General features: G+C 36.6%; 1 protein-coding gene across 1 annotated transcript in view; it reads left to right on the forward strand.

The window, feature by feature from the left end:
- The first annotated feature begins 3,980 nt into the window (after window positions 1-3,980).
- Window positions 3,981-19,801, forward strand: part of C4BPA (complement component 4 binding protein alpha) — a 32,118-nt gene continuing 16,297 nt past the window's right edge. The window contains exons 1-5 of the mRNA XM_033852791.2: window positions 3,981-4,074; window positions 5,054-5,239; window positions 5,936-6,035; window positions 17,825-17,910; window positions 18,082-18,276. Coding sequence (XP_033708682.2) covers window positions 3,981-4,074; window positions 5,054-5,239; window positions 5,936-6,035; window positions 17,825-17,910; window positions 18,082-18,276 — 661 coding nt within the window. The remainder of the gene's footprint in view (window positions 4,075-5,053; window positions 5,240-5,935; window positions 6,036-17,824; window positions 17,911-18,081; window positions 18,277-19,801) is intronic.

A 19,801-nucleotide genomic window follows, 5' to 3' on the forward strand; every position in this document is an offset into this window, starting at 1 on the left:
GGACGCGCAGGTTCAGTGGCCATGGCTCACGGGCCCAGCTGCTCCGCGGCATGTGGGATCTTCCCAGACCGGGGCACGAACCTGCGTCCCCTGCATCGGCAGGCGGACTCTCAACCACTGCGCCACCAGGGAAGCCCCAGAGTAAGATTTTTTATTAACAATAGAGTTTATGGAACATGTATGTTTCTGCACTTACAGGAGACAACGGGGCCCAGAAGTCTGTGAGTGATTCATGGATGATGGTCAAAGTCATGGGGTGGATGAGTTCCTTACAGGAAGACATCCTAATGAGGGAAGAATAAGCCCAGGACGGACCCTGCCGTGGGTGCCAGCTTTGCTGCTCTGGGTGCGGCACTGGGTTTCACTGTTATCACGGGCCACAGTGAAGACCTGACCAAGACGTCTGCCCCAAGTCCAGCGTGTTTTCCTCTTCACCAGGGCTTAGCTAAAGTTCCCTGGAATTGCAGCCATTATAATTTTATATCATTATCATGATGATGTTTTGACTCTAGGAGTTCTTATTCTGTCAGAATCACCTTCCGACACCAGTTCTGTCACCCTTTTCCTTAACGTTTCTCATGAATATTTACTATGTGCTGTCCATGCTCCAAACCAAGCCCTCTCATCAATTCTGGGAGACATGTGTAGTTATTTTTATTTTATGAAAAAGGAAATTGAAGCTTAGAGGAGCTTAGAGGGCTGAGTATCTTGCCCATGGGTACACAGTTCCCATGTGGTGGAACCAGCTTTGAACCTGCATGGCCTGGGTCTGATTCCATGCCCAGGGTCTGGCCACACACTATCCTGCTGTGTCCCCAGCACTGTGTCTGTGGCCCTGTTACAAGACTGCGTGATGTAAATCCCTCACCGCAGGGTAGGGTCTGTACGTGTGGCTGCCTTTTCGCTCCTGTCATAACCTGTGGTGTTTGTTTATTCCTTCCCTCCTTACTATCCTATGTTTTATGGTTGATGATATGATAACTTCGGGTTAAGGATGGGGAATAGCCGAGAGTAAAATCGCTAGGGTCTGTTCTTATTAAGATGTGCCTTTTTTTTTTTTTTTTGCGGTACTCGGGCCTCTCACTGTTGTGGCCTCTCCCGTTGCGGAGCACAGGCTCCGGACGCGCAGGCTCAGCGGCCATGGCTCACGGGCCCAGCTGCTCCGCGGCATGTGGGATCTTCCTGGACCAGGGCACGAACCCATGTCCCCTGCATCGGCAGGCGGACTCTCAACCACTGCGCCACCAGGGAAGCCCAAGATGTGCCTTTTTAAAAAATCAGCTAAAATCTGACCTTGACACAGCAAACACTGTAAGAATAGATATGGAACAGTGTTATTTTTCTTTAAAACATATTTTAGCACTAGGTGCTTTTGAGTGTAAATTCAACAAACATTTATTGAGCACTTTGAATGAGGCACGGCGCTAGATACCATGTAGGGCATGATTAAGAGCTCACCTTCTGACTTCAAGGAACTTATGGTCCAGTGGGGAAGACAGACTTCAGATGTCAGTTAAGCCAAGTCAGAATCAGAGTTATAAACACTCAATTGTAATTGGAAGTTAGAGTCTGGTCTGGAGGATAGGAGGGGACATTGGAGAAGGGACGGCTACAATAAGTAGGAATTAAAGAGGAAAGTGTGAGAGGGAAGATGATACGGGCAGGGGTAGGAGGTAAGAAAGTGTTTGGAAATGTCAGGGATCCAGGGTGTCCAGACCAGCTGGATTATAACTAAAAAGTTAATCATTGGAAACCAGTTTGGTGAATGCCCATTCCTGAAGGATCAGTTCACTGAAATCGATCTGTTGAATTTATCACATTATCAATTTACTTAATGTTGTTCTAAGATATATTCATTTTGAATACATTCAATGATTATAAATATTCTTTTTGAACATAGCGAATGAATATGTTCTTTGAAGCAGCATTTTCAGTATTTTTGTTACCTGCAACTGTCTCCAGTCTCATGAGACTGCTAGCACAGAAGGAGTAGAGACTAGAGATCAGGATGGAGGTATTAGGAAAAGAGAGAGGGGGAAACAAGAAAGGGGCTCAGAACCCTGGTCCTGGCTCTTCTCAATTCATTCAGTACAAATTCTGCAAACATATTTTTAGTAACCAACGTATTTGATAAATTGTTCAACAGGTTAAACTTATTTTTTGGTGGAATTGTTCTAGTGACCGTGTCCAGAGCTCATGGGATAGGATGTACGTGGGGTGGAGTTGCCCACAACTGACAGCAGGTGGAGGACTGAATGTGAGAACTGAGTTTTAGAAAGATAAGTTTAGATGAGTCCTTGCTCAATGAAGAAGTTGGGGCCCTACACATAGTGTGAAGGGCCACTATGAACTTTTTTCCCCTCAGTTTGGGACAGAAACATCTTTGAGGGAAATATTGAGGGGACTCCCTTTATCTAAATGGATATGCAATTAGTATGAATTATGGACACATGTGGAGCGTAAGAATCGTGTGGATCTAACAGAAATATCAGAATAAAAGATGAAATTTAGTATTTCATTGGGACTTAACTTCATATATTCCTTTGAGGACAGAGACTATTTCTAATGTAAATTTAAGGTATACTGTTTATTTCCAACGGGAACAGGAGTGTGGTGAAGAGAAAAACATCCTTCATGATTTTGCTTTAAATATGTCTTTAAATAGTCTGATTAAGTAATGAAAGTACATCTGTCCCATATATTTTTATTTTTGTTTATATATCTATATATATCTACATATATCTATATCTATAGATAAAACGATTTTTTTCCAAAACTGCAAATTGCTTGGTTTATTGCCTTGGTTGACAGTTGTCATGAGGAACTCCCAATGTTATACATACTGATCCAACTCTTTTTCTCTATCTTATCATTTTCTGCTTTAAAAAAATTTTTGAACTATTATTATTTTAATTAAAAAATATTTTTGGCTGCATTTGGTCTTTGTTGCTGCGTGTGGGCTTTCTCTAGTTGCGGCAAGTGGGGGCTACTCTTCTTTGTGGTGTGCAGGCTTCTCATTGTGGTGGCTTCTCTTGTTGTGGAGCATGGGCTCTAGGCACACGGGCTTCCGTAGTTGTGGCACACGGGCTCAGTAGTTATGGCTCGCAGGCTCTAGAGCATGGGTTCAGTAGTTGTGATGCACGGGCTTAGTTGCTCTGTGGCATGTGGGATCTTCCTGGACCAGGGATCTAGTCCGTGTCCCCTGTGTTGGCAGGAGGATTCTTAACCACTGCGCCACCAGGCAAGTCCTGTTTTGTTTTGTTTTACATTTGTTTCCTTTTCTCTAACTCCTCTGCTGTTTCCTTGGTCAGATCATCTTTGTGGCTCACCTGGCCAATCACAATTGTCTTCTTAATCAACCCCTCCATTTCTCCTCTCTGTTCACTTCAATCTATCATGTATGCATCCACTCTAGTGATCTTAAAGCACAATAATGTGTCACTCTAAGGACATATTAAAAACAAATAAAGCAAAACCAAAATCTAAACAACAAACAATGGCTCTTACTCCCGAAAGAATAGTGTCCATAAGTTCCTAACCTTGGCCCTTACAACCCATTCAGACACACCTATGAGCTGCCTCCTACTTAACAACCATCTCCAACACCTTACTTTGCAGCCAAATTGTAGTGTTATCTACTGCTCCCCCAATTTGCCCTGCATCCATTTTCTAACATTTACAGCATACCTGACTCAGATTCAGCCACCTACCATCTCTCCACTTGGAATTAATCTCTCTTAAGAGCAGAGTGCTTCTGCAGAGGTTAACACCCACTGTTTTGTGTTGTAACATTTATGCGCCTATCTTTTCTTTCACTCTAGGCTGTAATTTCTTCAAGACATGGATCCCATAGTATTGATCCTAGTGCTTTATGACAAACAGGAATTCAATGATTGTTTATTAAATTGAGTTCTTTCAGCAGAAAAGTGTCAGCGAAGCAACAGAGAGCTCCAGTTATGATCCTTCATAGAAAGGGGACAATGGCATCTTGGCCTTTCTCTGGGCCCTGGAGAGTCTCTGATCCAATTCTGTTCCAAGTGACCGTGGTTGCTGCTCTGTTGGCTACTGTTCTTGGTGAGTAATAGGGAGACAAGTTCAGATTGTCAACAAACATTCAAGATCATCTACTCATTCACTTTCAAGACTAGCGGAGAGCTGATTAAGCTTTTAGCAGAAATCCAGCTTCAGCAACAAAGGGTTTATTTGATCAGAAGTTTGGAATTTACTTGGAATTCTGAACTTAAGGGGATTTGGAATTATTTAGAATATAAGGGAAATTTGCTTTACCCATAAAAGAGTCCATTTTATAGACATTTTCCGTTAGAATTTCTTCTCCAGGAATTTCCAAAACTATTTGTCCCCAACCAAGACTTGAAACAAATCTGTATTATCTGTCAGCCTGACTAAACAATCTTCACTGTCTGTGGGTTTATCCAGAATGGACAGGGGAAGTATATTATTCTACTGTGGCTCCTGAAAGGTAAATCAGCCCTATATTTCATTCTTGCAGGCAAAGCAGGATGAAGATTTTTATGCTTCAAGGGCTCTATACGTCTCCCTTCAGATCACTCAAAATCCAAAGGGTACAAAAGAGTACAAATGAGAAATGTTATTCTCATCCTTCTCTCAGCCACCCAGTTTCTGTTCCCTGAGTCAACCTATGTTACATAATGTTATTATTAATGAAATAATGTTTCTGTTGAAGGAAATTGTAGGACTTCTGGATTTGCATGGATATATCTGAGTCAGCAGATATGGGGAAACTGATAGGCTGATGAAATCATGTCTGCCATCCTTTTAAGTTAAATCATCTCATTTACAGGAGAGAAGGGGTGAAAAATTTATGGCTTTTATCAGGATCATTGTCATTAATCAACAAACATGTATTACTAATTATTCACTGGATTCACTGAACAGTGGGGATAATAGGAGTTACTATTTTTCTTGATTAGAGGAGAAAAGAATGGTTCCTGCTCTAAAGTAATGCTACTGAAATTTTAAGATGCTGTGTCCCAAGCTATAACTTTTGGTGTTTTGTCATTTTGGTGTCCAGGCAATTGTGGTCCTCCACCTTATTTACAATTTGCTTCTCCAATAAATGAGTTGAATGAGACAGAGTTCGAAACTGGAACTACTCTGAAATACAGCTGCCGCCCTGGCTACAGTAGGACAAGTTCAAGAAGTCATGGTGTTACCTGTGACTCAACAGGCAGTTGGAAATACAGGGAATTCTGTGTCAGTAAGTATGAACATTTATTTTTCTTATTTGTGCTTTTTACTTCTTTGCAAATTTATCTCAGGAACTAAGCTTTATGAATGCAAATGAGTGTCTTGGGTCACTAAGAAACAATTCGGTTTGTCAGTTACTGATTTCAATGTACACATGTGTGCCACTTTTTGAAAAACATAAACAAACAAATGAATAAAACAAAAAAATTGGGAGCCACCTAGTTGCATTGGAAAATGTCTATCCTTTACAATATATTCAGTAAGAAATTTTTTTTGGAAGTGAACTACAAATGCAATTTTAGTACGTTGAAAACTAGATTCACTCTATAAAATTATAAAAAGTTATGTTGCTAGAAAATGGCAATGCAGTTTTCAAAGAAACCTCACCCCAAATATATGCTGTGTTTGGAAGAAGATGCTGTGATTCACTTAGTTGAGAATAAATTCTGTGATGTTTTTCCAGTAGTAGGGGTATACACACACAATCTATACTTTTTTTGTTTCTTTTGTGACCAAGGACATGCATTTTGAGTGGCTTAAGTTCAAAGTACACACTGGAGATGTAGAATGGAGCTTAGCTCCCTGGTCAGTGTGTTAAATCCTGGGCCATAGACTTTATTACCACAGTGATCCATCAGCTCTCTTTTCTAATGCCATATCCATGAGTACATGTAATCACTAATCATCATTTTAATTTTTCTCTCAGAGAAACGATGCGGAAACCCAGGAGAATTACTTAACGGGCAAGTGACAGCTAAGACAGATTACTCTTTTGGATCACAAATAAAATTCAGCTGTTCAGAAGGGTGAGTGAGAGGCAAGCTAGAGACGATACTTTTCTTTTAAATTAATTTTTAAAAAATAGCTAATGTATTCATATATTAAAAAAAGATGTAAAAAGGAATACATTGAGAATTCTCACTTCCAGTCCATTGCCATTGCACCATTCCTTTCCATCCTTAAACAGGGATCCACCTTTACTGGCTTCTTATGTACCTTTTCAGTGTTTACTTTTACATATACAAGCTAAAAAATTAGTATATATTTTTATTTTGCACCTTTCCAATAAGAAAAGTAGTTTTTGAATCTTGCTTTATTTTTTACTTACCAATATAAACAGGAGATATCTCTATGTTTGTGCATAGAGAGGTCTCTCATTAATTCCCTTTTACAACTGCATAGACTTTTATTGTGTGATGTATCATGGATTAATAATCTCTTTGATGGATCCATGAATATTTCCAATCTTTTGCTGTTCTAAACTATGCTCTAATACATAACCTTGTACATATAAGTCATATCTGTAGGGTAAATTCCCAAGATGGGATTCCTGGGTCAAAGAATACATATATTTGAAAATTTGAAAGTTATTTCCAAATTGCTCTCTGTAGGAGTAACATGGTTTTACAGAGTATACAAATGTCTGTCTCTCCATAAACTTTCCAACTAAGTGTGCTGTCAAACTTTCAAACCTTGTAAAAATTTTGAAAAATTTCCTATTTTGGAGGTAACAATGAAATCTTACTATAGTTTAAATGTATACTTCACTTATTCTGAGTAAAATTGAGCATATTTTAATATGTTCAAGAGATGTTTACACTTATTGTGAATAAATATTTGTGAATTACTTGGCATGTACTTTGCCTCTTTTTTCTATTAACCTGTTGACCATTTTATTCTTAATTTCTAAGCTATATGCATACACATATTCACATGAATCTATGTGTATTAGGGTTTAGACCTTGTTTCTGATATGAGCTGCAACTTTTCCCTCAAGTATATTAGTTTTCTTTTGACTTGGCTTTGGTACGTTTTTTCTTGAAGAGAAATTTCTTTATGTTGTCAAATTTATCAGTCTTCCTTTTAAAAAGGCTTCTGAATTTCAGGTCTTAATTTAAAAGGTCTTCCCAAATACAAGATTTTGAACTATTTGCCTAGATTTCTTCTACTACTTTTTATGCTTTCATATTTATTAATATTTAAAGCTTTGATCCATTTGGAGTCATTATAGAGTATACGGTATGAGGTACATGTCCCAGTCTGTATTTTTCCATATGGCTTTCCTATTATCCATACATTATTTATTAAAAAGTCTATCTTCAATTTACTGATAGGAGAGTGTTTTTTGATACTATATGAAATTCTTATATATATCTGGGTTTATTTCTGGACTTTCTATTCAATGCTGTTGTTTTGCCTATACATTAATATACACATTTCACAGTCATCTACTTACTGATGTTTTATAATATAGTTTAATAATAATATGGGTAGTCCTATCTTATTACCTTTCTTTTCTAGGATTTTCCTGACAATATGTATTTGTATATTTTTCTATGTGAACTTTAAAGTTAGGCATATTTAAAAATCAGTGTTGGACATGGAGGCTAAACAATACATTGCTAAATAAACAAGAGATCACTGAAGAAATCAAAGAGGAAATCAAAAAATACTTAGAGACAAATTACAATGAAAAAACAACGATCCAAAACCTGTGGTATGCAGCAAAAGCAGTTCTAAGAGGGAAGCTTATAGCAATACAAGCCTACATCAAGAAACAAGAAAAAATTTCAAATAAACAGTCTAACATTACACCTAAAGGAGCTAGAGAAAGAAGAACAAACAAAACCCAAAGTTAACAGAAGAAAAGAAATAAAGATCAGAGCAGAAAAAATGATATAGAACAAAGAAAACAATAGCAAGGATCAATAAAACTAAAAGCTGGTTCTTTGAGAAGATAAACTAAATTGATAAACCATTAGCCAGGCTCATCAAGAAAAAGAGGGAGAGGACTCAAATCAATAAAATTAGAAATGAAAAAGGAGAAGTTACAACAGACACCGCAGAAATACAAAGCATCCTAAGAGACTACTACAAGCAACTCTATGCCAATAAAATGGACAACCTGGAAGAAATGGACAAATTCTTAGAAAGGTATAAACTTCCAAGACTGAACCAGGAAGAAATAGAAAATATGAACAGACCAATCACAAGCACTGAAATTGAAACTATGATTAAAAATCTTCCAACAAACAAAAGTCCAGGACCAGATGGTTTCACAGATGAATTCTATCAAACATTTAGAGAAGAGCTAACACCCATCCTTCTCAAACTCTTCCAAAAACCTGCAGAGGAAGGAACACTCCCAAACTCATTCTATGAGGCCACCATCACCCTGATAACCAAACCAGACAAAAATACTACAAAAAAAGAAAATTACAAACTAATGTCACTGATGAATATAGATGCAAAAATTCTCAACAAGATACTAGCAAACAGAATCCAACAACACATTAAAAGGATCATACACCATGACCAAGTGGGATTTATCTCAGGGATACAAGGATTCTTCAATATATGAAAATCAATCAATGTGATACACCATATTAACAAACTGAAGAAGAAAAACCATATGATCATCTCAATAGATGCAGAAAAAGCTTTTGACAAAATTTAACACCCATTTATGATAAAAACTCTCCAGAAAGTGGGCATAGAGGGAACCTACCTCAACATAATAAAGGCCATATATGACAAACTCACAGCAAACATCATTCTCAATGGTGAAAAACTGAAAGCATTTCCTAGAAGGTCAGAAATAGACAAGGATGTCCACTCTCGCCACTATTATTCAACATAGTTTTGGAAGTCCTAGCCACGGCAATCAGAGAAGGAAAAGAAATAAAAGGAATACAAATTGGAAAAGAAGAAGTAAAACTGCCACTGTTTGCAGATGACATGATACTCTACATAGAGAACCCTAAAGATGCCACCAGAAAACTTCTAGAGCTAATCAATGAATTTGGTAAGTTTGCAAGATACAAAATTAATGCACAGTAATCCCTTGCATTCCTATACACTTATGATGAAAAATCAGAAAGAGAAATTAAGGAAAAAATCCCATTTACCATTACAACAAAAAGAATAAAATACCTAGGAATAAACCTACCTTGGGAGACAAAAGATCTGGATGCAGAAATCTATAAGACACTGATGAAAGAAATTAAAGATGATACCAACAGATGGAGAGATATACCATGTTCTTGGATTGGAAGAATCAATATTGTGAAGATGACTGTACTACCCAAAGCAATCTACAGATTTAGTGCAATTCCTATCAAATTACCAACGGCATTTTTTACAGAACTAGAACAAAAAGTCTTAAAATTTGTATGGAGACACAAAAGACCCCGAACAGTCAAAGCAATCTTGAGGGAAAAAAATGGAGCTGGAGGAATCAGACTTCCTGACTTTAGACTATATTACAAAGCTGCAGTGATCAAGACAATATGGTACTGGCACAAAAACCGAAATATTGATCAATGGAAGAGGATAGAAAGCCCAGAGATAAACCCACGCACCCATGGTCAACTAATCTATGACAAAGGAGGCAGTAATGTACAGTGGAGAAAGGACAGCCTCTTCAATAAGTGGTGCTGAGAAAACTGGACAGCTACATGTAAAAGAATGAAATTAGAACACTCCCTAACACCATACACAAAAATAAACTCAAAATGGATTTGAGACCTAAATGTGGGACCAGACACTATAAAACTCTTAGAGGAAAACATAGGAAGAACACTCTTTGACATAAATCACAGCAAGATCTTTTTTGATCCACCTCCTAGAGAAATGGAAATAAAAACAAAAATAAACAAATGGGACCTATGAAACTTCAAAGCTTTTGCACAGCAAAGGAAACCATAATCAAGACAAAAAGACAACCCTCAGAATGGGAGAAAATATTTACAAACGAATCAACAGACAAAGGATTAATCTCCAAAATATGTAAACAGCTCATGCAGTTCAATATTAAAAAAACAAACAACCCAATAAAAAAAGTGGCAGAAGACATAAATAGACACTTCTCCAAAGAGGACATACAGATGGCCGAGAAGCACATGAAAAGCTGCTCAGCATCACTAATTATTAGAAAAATCCAAATCAAAACTACAATGAAGTATCACCTCACACCAGTTAGAATGGGCATCATCAGAAAATCTGCCAACAAGAAATGCTGGAGATGGTGTGGAGAAAAGGGAACCCTCTTGCACTGTTTGTGGGAATGTAAATTGATACAGCCACTATGGAGAACATTATGGAGCTTCCATAAAAAACTAAAAATAGAATTACCCTATGACCCAGCAATCCCACTACTGGGCATATACCCAGAGAATACCATAATTCATAAAGACATATGCACCCCAGTGTTCATTGCAGCACTATTTACAATAGCCAGGTCATGGAAGCAACCTAAATGCTCATCAACAGATGAATGGATAAAGAAGATGTGGTACATATATACAATGGAATATTACTCAGCCATAAAAAGGAACAAAAGTGGGTCATTTGTAGAGGCATGGATGGACCTAGAGACTGTCATACAGAGTGAAATAAGTCAGAAAGAGAAAAACTAATATCACTTATTAATGCATATATGTGGAACCTAGAAAAATGGTATAGATGAACTGGTTTGCAGGGCAGAAATAGAGACACAGATGTAGAGAACAAACGTATGGATACCAAGGGGGGAAACTGGTCGGGGGTGGTGGTAGTGTGATGAATTGGGAGATTAGGATTGACATATATACACTAATATGTATAAAATGGATAACTAATAAGAACCTGCTGTATAAAATATAGATTAAATTAGAATAAAAGAAAAAAAATCAGTGTTGGATTAGCTTTTAACTTAATTTTAGGAGAATAGATTTTTTTTTTTTTGCAGTACACGGGCCTCTCACTCTTGTGGCCTCTCCCATTGCGGAGCACAGGCTCCGGACGCGCAGGCTCAGCAGCCATGGCTCACACGCCCAGCCGCTCCGCGGCATGTGGGATCTTCCCAGACCGGGGCACGAACTCGTGTCCGCTGCATCGGCAGGCGGACTCCCAGCCACTGCGCCACCAGGGAAGCCCGATTTTTTTTTTTTTTTTTTTTTTTTAATGTTGAGTCTCCCTAGACAAGAATATGTTACTGTAGGGAAGGGAAAACTTTCCCTTTGCCCTCTTAGGGTCTCTGGCTAGGCTTGAGAATTAAATTAACATAGATTAATAGGAGAAAAGTATATCAATCTTACTTTTACGTACATGGGAGCCTTCACAGGAAAATGAAGAACCTCAAAGTGGTTAGGCCTAAGTGCTTCTATATTAAATTGGTGAAAGAATAGTAGTTGTGGAAAAGTATCAAAATATATAGGGAGGCTAAAGGGAGATAAGCATTATTTTTAACAAGGCCTTCAGTACAGATTTCTCTGTGAAATCAATACTCCATCTCTGGTGACAAAAATGTTCTTTCCTCCTGGTATAGAAAAGGCATCTTTCACTTGGGAGTTTGATCTGCTTTCAGGAAGAAAAGGGGAGGTCAGGAACCTCTTCTTGCATCTGCTGATTTTCAGGTGTCTTTAGCTGAAAATAATCCTGATGCCAAAGTGGGCTATTTTGGGGTGGCATGTTCTGCCCCATTCATTTTAGTGTTTTTCTCTTGTTTCTTCAGTAATGTTTCAACATTATCTTAACATAGATTTTGCATTTCTTGAAGTGTTTAAACCTAGGCATTTTATTTTTGCTATTTTAAATTGGGTCTTTTTGTCCATTAAATATTCTAACATTTTATATATATATATATATATATATACACTATTGATTTCTGCATGTTAACTTTCTGAATTCTTTTATTATTTATAATAGTCTTACAGTTGAATTCTCTTGGGATTACCCAGTTTGCAATCATATCCTCTGCAAATAGTGATTATTTTACCTCTTACTTTCCATTTTTTATGGTTCTTTTATTTTAATTTATTTTTCTTGTCTATTTATATCAGTTAGTTATATTAGTCAGGACTCATTCAGAGAAATATAAATAATATTATATCTGTTTCATATATAAATGTATATAAAAAAACCAACCAGTGAGGGTTAGGGTTAGGGTTATATATACATAAATATAAAATAAGGGATTTACTACAGGAATCTGACTTGATACAGTACTGGCAGCTGGTGAAACAGTGTAGAGGAGGCTGTTTCTTCTATGTTTGCTAACGTGGCCTGAGGTCCGCAGGGCAGGCAGTCAAAAAGGGAAGGTGAATGTGAAGTGGGAGATGCAAAACCAAAATGGGACCCACATGGTTGAGTGGAGTATAGACTGGAAGTCACAGTAGGGATTAGAGTACACCCATGAGTACTGACTGGGGTTCACGTTGTTCTTTCACTGCCTCTTAGCCTTCAGCTTCAAAGATGGGTATGTCTTGTAGAAGCTGTTGCCCTTCCCCACAGTGCTAATGTACTCGGATCAGGAGTTGGAGTACATGAAGGAGGACATCCTCCAGGAGCTGGGTTTGCTGTAGTCCTGGCTGTGCCCAATGCCAACAAGGTGATAGCACAGAGAAGCAACAATATGTGTGAACTGCAGTCACGTCTTGTGCTCTGCTCTGATCTTTCAAGCATATACAGAACTTGGGTATTAATTCACTTCCATCGTCTCTTATGGACAACACTAACTTGGCGCTATGCATGGAAGAAAATTCTGGAAAAAGTAATTTCTGCTTAGTTAAGTTGACATAATTTGAATCTACCAGGGTCCATCCCTTGTCAAATTTGGTATTTATACACACTTGTTTTAACCATACTTAGCTTAATTTCCAGATAAAAGCAATGGCAAAATTATGCTTCCAACTTACATAATGCAACTATACCTCATAAAACTGAAAACATGCTAACTCTCTCCCCCAAAGACGATCCTCTTTAAGCAAAGTCATACCTCCCCTTTGATATCCTGTAATTTAAATACTGAGATATAAGCTAAACTACTATTAACGCATCTTGTTTAGATGTTAGAGGAATGAAAAAATAAAGAGAAAAAATTTAATTTAGACCAAATCTATTCATATGAAAATAAGAAAGAAATGTTTATAACTATTATAGTTCTTATTTCTGCAACTGGTCATGTGGTTGTAGTTAGTATTTATAACTACCTGCTTCTATTACTCATTCCATATCCACTTTACCCTCAGTAACCACTTCATCTGATCGTGGTTCCTTGCGTAATGGGATCACCTGAACTTTTTTTTTTTTCGGTACGCGGGCCTCTCACTGCTGTGGCCTCTCCCGTTGCGGAGCACAGGCTCCGGACGCGCAGGCTCAGCGGCCATGGCCCACAGGCCCAGCCGCTCCGTGGCACGTGGGATCTTCCCGGACCGGGGCACGAACCTGTGTCCCCTGCATCGACAGGCGGACTCTCAACCACTGCGCCACCAGGGAAGCCCCGACCCATGTATTTTTTTTGTTAAAATTGCTACTACATTTTTTGGTACATAAATATTTATAGCTCTTCACTGCAAAGCAAAATCTTTAACACCATAATATGCCCGTTTTGTGTAATTTAAGGATCTTGATTCTGATGTCCAGTTCATAGGATATTAAAACCAGTATCCCTTATTTTCTTTTTGTTTGCATTTGCTTTATATAACTTTGCCCCTCCTTTTGTTTTTAACCTATCTGAGGTACTTTTAGATTTGTCTCCTGTATACAACATAGAGTCGAATTTTGTTGCAACTAAAAGGTCTTTTTCTTTCAAAAGGAGACAAGTCCAATTACATTTATTGATATTAGTGATACTTATAGGTTTAATTTTCTCATATTATTTCATATTTTGTACTATATGTATATATGTGCAGTTATATATATATATATATATATATATTTAGGAGAGTTCAAATTTTGATTCTAGTGGTTACCTGTATATAATTATTATATACCTTTATATAATTATATATACCTTTAAATACGTTCTTTATTTCTGTCTTTATTTTTAAACTTGTTCCTTGTTATAAGTTACAGTAAACTTATCTTGTACTCTCTCCTTCCCTCCCCACCCCTCTGTCTTTTCTACCAGTAAATTTATGTCATTTGTATTATCTTAGTGTTTGCTTTGTATTCAACATTAATGTTAAGTACTTATATATGTCTATAGCTTGATTTTACTTCCAGCTCTTACAGATGAGGCAATCAATGAGTTTGGTTTTTTTCCACTCTGTCCCTCATCTCCTTTTCTTTTTTTTTTTTTTTTTACAATTATCCATTTTATTTATAGGCATTTACTTATTAAGGAAAGATACTAAAGAGCACTAGACCAACTGTGAAATCACTTAGAAAGTTCTATGAGAGCAGAAACCATATGGACTATTTCCATTTCATCCTACCACCACTATATGCCCCCCAACTCAGGACCTGTGGCTTAAAGATTTTTTTTTGCACACAGAGGTTATTCTAAACATAGTGATTGCAGACTGCAACAACAAGGCTGTAACTCTAGACTCTTACTCCATGAATACATCATGGCTTTTTGTTCTCAAGATATATTACCAAAATGAAATGGCCTAAATTGTTTATATATTACAATTAAACCCAACAATCACTTTGCATTGAGAAAGCCAAGTAATTTTATATTAAATAGTAAATAGGCTTAAAATGACCTTTGGGATTGGAAGGGCTCAAACTGACAAAATTGAAAGTTACAGCCTATCTTAGTGTCCCATAATCTCTTAGGATTATTCGAAAGCAATGCTTAAGTATACATAGTAAGGGAAATAAACAATTATAGAGAAAGAAGAGAAAAAATGAGTGTGGTTAAAAGTTATCCTACATTAAAAGAATTTTAATATCCTGCATTTCATGCATCTGTAATGAAACCACAATTTTGTAGGTGTTTCATTCTTTTAAGATGAAAAGGTTTTTAATATATATTTGGACAAGGAATGATATCTATATCCATGTATCTATATATCTATATCTCATATAGATATATGTGCTGGTTTTTAAATGAGTAAAGATAAGCTATATTGACATAGTGAAGAATGTGCCAGTTTTGGCAATACAGAAGGACTGAATAGAAAAAGCATTTAAATTTAAATCAGTAAACTACACTTCTGGTTCTAACACAAACTGTGTAATCCTAAACAGATCAAACTAACTCTTTGCAGGTCCTTTTCTTCTCTGTGTTTCCCACTCAGAGAAGTTCCTTTAGCATTTGTTGTAGAGATGGTTTGGTGGTGCTGAATTCTCTTAGCTTTTGCTTGTCTGTAAAGCTTTTGATTTCTCCATTGAATCTGAATGAGATCCTTGCTGGTAGAGTAATCTTGGTTGTAGGTTCTTCCCTTTCATCACTTTAAGTATATCATGTCACTTCCTTCTGGCTTGTAGAGTTTCTTTTGAGAAATCAGCTGTTAAACTTATGGGAGTTCCCTTGTATTTTATTTGTCATTTTTCCCTTGCTGCTTTCAATAATTTTTCTTTGTCTTTAATTTTTGCCAATTTGATTACTATGTGTCTCAGCGTGTTTCTCCTTGGGTTTATCCTGTATGGGACTTGCTGTGCTTCCCAGATTGGGTGGCTATTTCCTTTTCCATGTTAGGGAAGTTTTCGACTATAATCTCTTCAAATATTTTCTTGGGTCCTTTCTCTCTCTCTTCTCCTTCTGGGACCCCTATAATGTGCATGTTGTTGTGTTTAATGTTGTCCCAGAGGTCTCTTAGGCTGTCTTCATTTCTTTTCATTCTGTTTTCTTTATTCCGTTCCGCAGCAGTGAATTCCAACATTCTGTCTTCCAGGTCACATATCCATTCTTCTGCCTCAGTTATTCTGCTATTGATTCCTTCTAGTGTAGTTTTCATTTCAGGAATTGTATTGTTCATCTCTGTTTGTTTGTTCTTTAATTCTTCTAGGTCTTTGTTAAACATTTCTTGCATCTTCTTGATCTTTGCCTCCATTGTTTTTCTGAGGTCCTGGATCATCTTCACTATCATTATTCTGAACTCTCTTTCTGGAAGGTTGCCTATCTCCACTTCATTTAGTTGTTTTTCTGGGGTTTTATCTTGTTTCTTCATCTGGTACATAGTCCTCTGCCTTTTCATCTTGTCTATCTTTCTGTGAATGTGGTTTTTGTTCCGCAGGCTGCAGGATTGTAGTTCTTCTTGTTTCTGCTGTCTGTCCTCTGGTGGATCTCCTATTTTTGTTAATTATATCATCTCAGCTTGTCAGAGCACATAACATTTATATTTCATTCAGTCACTCTTAACCACACCTTTTTGTCTTAGATCTGCATGCTCAGTACTCACTATCAGTTGTTTTTTGTTTTTGTTTTTGCTAGTTTCTCCTGTAATCTCTGGGTTGGCTATAGTTTGTCCTCTGGTGATTTCCAAGGAAAAGTCTCTGAGTGAAAATTACTGTTGAATTATTGCAGTTTTAAATACTGTCTGAGGCTTTGCTATTTAAAAGATAATGTGGCTGGATATAAAGTCCTTGGCTCATACTTTCTTTTCTTGAATATCTTATAGATATTGCTGTGTCTGTTTTTCTGGAGGATGTTGCTTTAGAGAACTCTGGGTTTTTTACTCTTATATGTGACTTAGCCTTTGCTTGGCTGTCCAAAGATATTCTGTACCTTTTAAATCTAGTAATCCTACTCTTAGTTGTTTTGATATGGACAATTTGGTTCAATTTTTCATTGCTATATGATGTACAATTTTAAAATGTAGATTAAAATATTACTTTATTTCTGTAACATTTACCAGAAATATATCTAAAGATAGCTATTTTGTTCTGTTTTGTGTTCCTTCTTCAGGTTGTCCAATTAAGTATATGTTGATTCTTCTATGCTTGTCATCTATATCTAACATTTTTTCTCCACTTTTTGGATATTTTTGTTTCATTTTGTTTGATTTTCTCATGTTTCCCTTACTGTGTATGGCTTCCAAGAGGGAAAGTGAGAAGATTCAGAACTAACATCCTGTTGGAACACCAAAGTGTTCCTATTGGAATAACCAAAAACAACACTTTTCACTTGATTTCCTGGCTAGGTTAGAAAAATTACATTTTTAAGAAATTTCAAGATAAAGAAATGCTTAATTCTTATTGTAGTTTACCTTATTAAAATCACTATTAAATTATCATTAAAAAGTTATTAGTAAATAAATTTCAGGACCTCTTAGATTGCTGAAGGTAACATTTATATTAGTGTTCAGTCACATTATAGGTTTATTCCTTGATAATAGTACAATTTGAAATTGTACTAATGATGCTTTTTTTTTTTTCTGTTACCGTAACTCATATGGGGTAATAAAACAAACTGAAGAAAGCTTAGGACTTGTCAAGTGCCATAGAAATGGGGGGTCATGAAGTGGGAGTTAATGGTGTATGAGAGAGGGCAAGCATCTGGACGTCAGGAGGTGACAAAGCAGAGGACAAGAGAGTTTGGCGCCAGTTATCTGGCTGGTACACTCATCCAAAGAAAATTGCAGAACACACTCAAATGAGTCTTTTACTCTACATTGTCCTGCTTGAGCTCTGAATGAACTCCATGCCTGATATCTAGTCAGCGTCCAATAATAGATTACAGAATAAAAGAACAAGTGAACACACACATCTCATTGCAGTGATAACATTTTACAAAATGGAGTTCTCAATAGGAAATGTTACCTGAAAAAACATTATTTCTTCATTTTTAATATTGAGTAATAAATCCATTTGTTCAGACTCGTTTATTCAACTTAATTTATAGTAGGAATAATTCCATTAAAATCTTTGATCCTATCTTACTCAGGTATATCTTAATTGGCTCAGCCACTAGTTTTTGTGAGATCCAAGATAAAGGAGTTGGCTGGAGTGATCCTCTCCCCCGTTGCGAAAGTAAGTAAAGACTTTTTTTGACTTGCCTCTAAACCTAAACCATGTTACGTAATAAAACTCCTGTGCATCTTTGCTGCTTCTTATACCCTTCATTAGAATTTGCATCATGAATGTTAGATTTGTAAGGATGCTTTCCCTAATTATTTCTTCCTCTTCACTCACTCATCTCAGTTGTCAAGTGTGAGCCTCCTCCAGCCATCAGCAATGGGAAGCACAATGGTGGAGATGAAGACTTCTACACTTATGGCTCTTCTGTCACCTACAGCTGTGACCCTGACTTCTCAATGTTAGGCACAGCCTCCATTTCTTGCAGACTGGAAAATAAGACAACAGGTGTCTGGAATCCAAGCCCTCCTATTTGTAAAAGTAAGTCATAATGATGAATTTTGGTTTGAATTTTTTGTTTAAAAGAAAAAGGAAGGTAAATGTATTGGGGGAAGTGAAATGATTCAAAGACAAACTAATTATTGCAATGATGCAGTATTTTTTTGGTAAACTGATGCTTATGCATGAAGTACCAGTATGTGGTAATAAATAACACTGATATCTCATTGGCTTTGTGAAGTAAAAGGTTTTTTTTTTAATTAAAGTATCAATATAATTGACTCACAATATTATATTAGTTTCAGGTATACTACACGGTGATTTGATATTCTTATACAGTACAAAATGATCACCACAAATCTGGTTACCATCTATCACCTTACACTATTACAATATTATTGACCATATTCTTTATGCTGTATGTTACATCTTGAGATGTATTTATTTTATAGCTGAAAGTTTGTACCCCTTAATTCCCTTCATCTATTTTGCTCTGCACCCCCTTCCCCCCTGCCACTTCCCTTCCTTGTGGTGACCAACAATTTGTTCTCTGTATCTATGAGTTTGTTTCTGTTTTATGTTTGTTTGTTTTGTTTTAGATTCCACACATAATTGAAGTCATGTATTTGTCTTTCTCTGCCTGACATTTCACTTAGCGTAATACCCTCTAATTCCATCCATGTTATTGCAAATGGCAAGATTTTATTCTTTTTTTATGGCATATATATATATATATATGGCACATCTTCTTCATCCATACATCTATTGATGGACATTGTGGTTGCTTCCATATCTTGGCTATTGTAAATAATGCTTCAATGAACATTGGGGTCACATATATCTTTTCAAATTAGTGTTTTTGTTTTCTCCAGTTAAATAGTAAGGAATGGAATTCCTGGATTGTATGGTAGTCCTATTTTTAATTTTTTGAGGACACTCCATACTGTTTTCCATAGTGACTATACCAATTTACATTCCCATCAATGGTGCACAAGTGTTCTTTCTTTATCCGCATCCTTGCCAACGGTTTTTATTTCTTGTCTTTTTGATAATAGCCATTCTGACACATGTGAGGTGGTATCTCATTGTGGTTTTGATTTGCATTTCCCTGGTGATTAGTGACGTTGAACATCTTTTAATGTGCCTGTTGGCTATCTGTATGTCTTTTTTGAAAAAAATGTCTATTCAGGTCCTCTGTCCATTTTTTAATCAGATTTTTTATATTGATTTGTATGAGTTCTTTATGGATTTTAGACATTAGCCCTTATTAGATATATCATTTTCAAATATCTTCTCCCATTCAGTAGGTTGCTTTTTTGTTTTGCTGTTGGTTTCATTTGCTGTGTGAAAGCTTTTTGGTTTGATGCAGTCCCATTTTTTTTTTTTTTTTTTGCTTTTGTTGCCCATGCCTGAGGAGAAAGATCCAACTAAAAAAATACTGATAAGACTAATGTTAAAGAGGTCACTGACTATGTTTTCTTCTAGGAGTTTATAGTTTCAGGTCTTACATTTAAATATTTAATCGATTTTGAAGTTATTTTTGTATATGGTGTAAGAAAGTGGTCTA

Source organism: Tursiops truncatus, chromosome 1, assembly GCF_011762595.2.
Source record: "Tursiops truncatus isolate mTurTru1 chromosome 1, mTurTru1.mat.Y, whole genome shotgun sequence".
Classification (NCBI taxonomy): Eukaryota; Metazoa; Chordata; class Mammalia; order Artiodactyla; family Delphinidae; genus Tursiops; species Tursiops truncatus.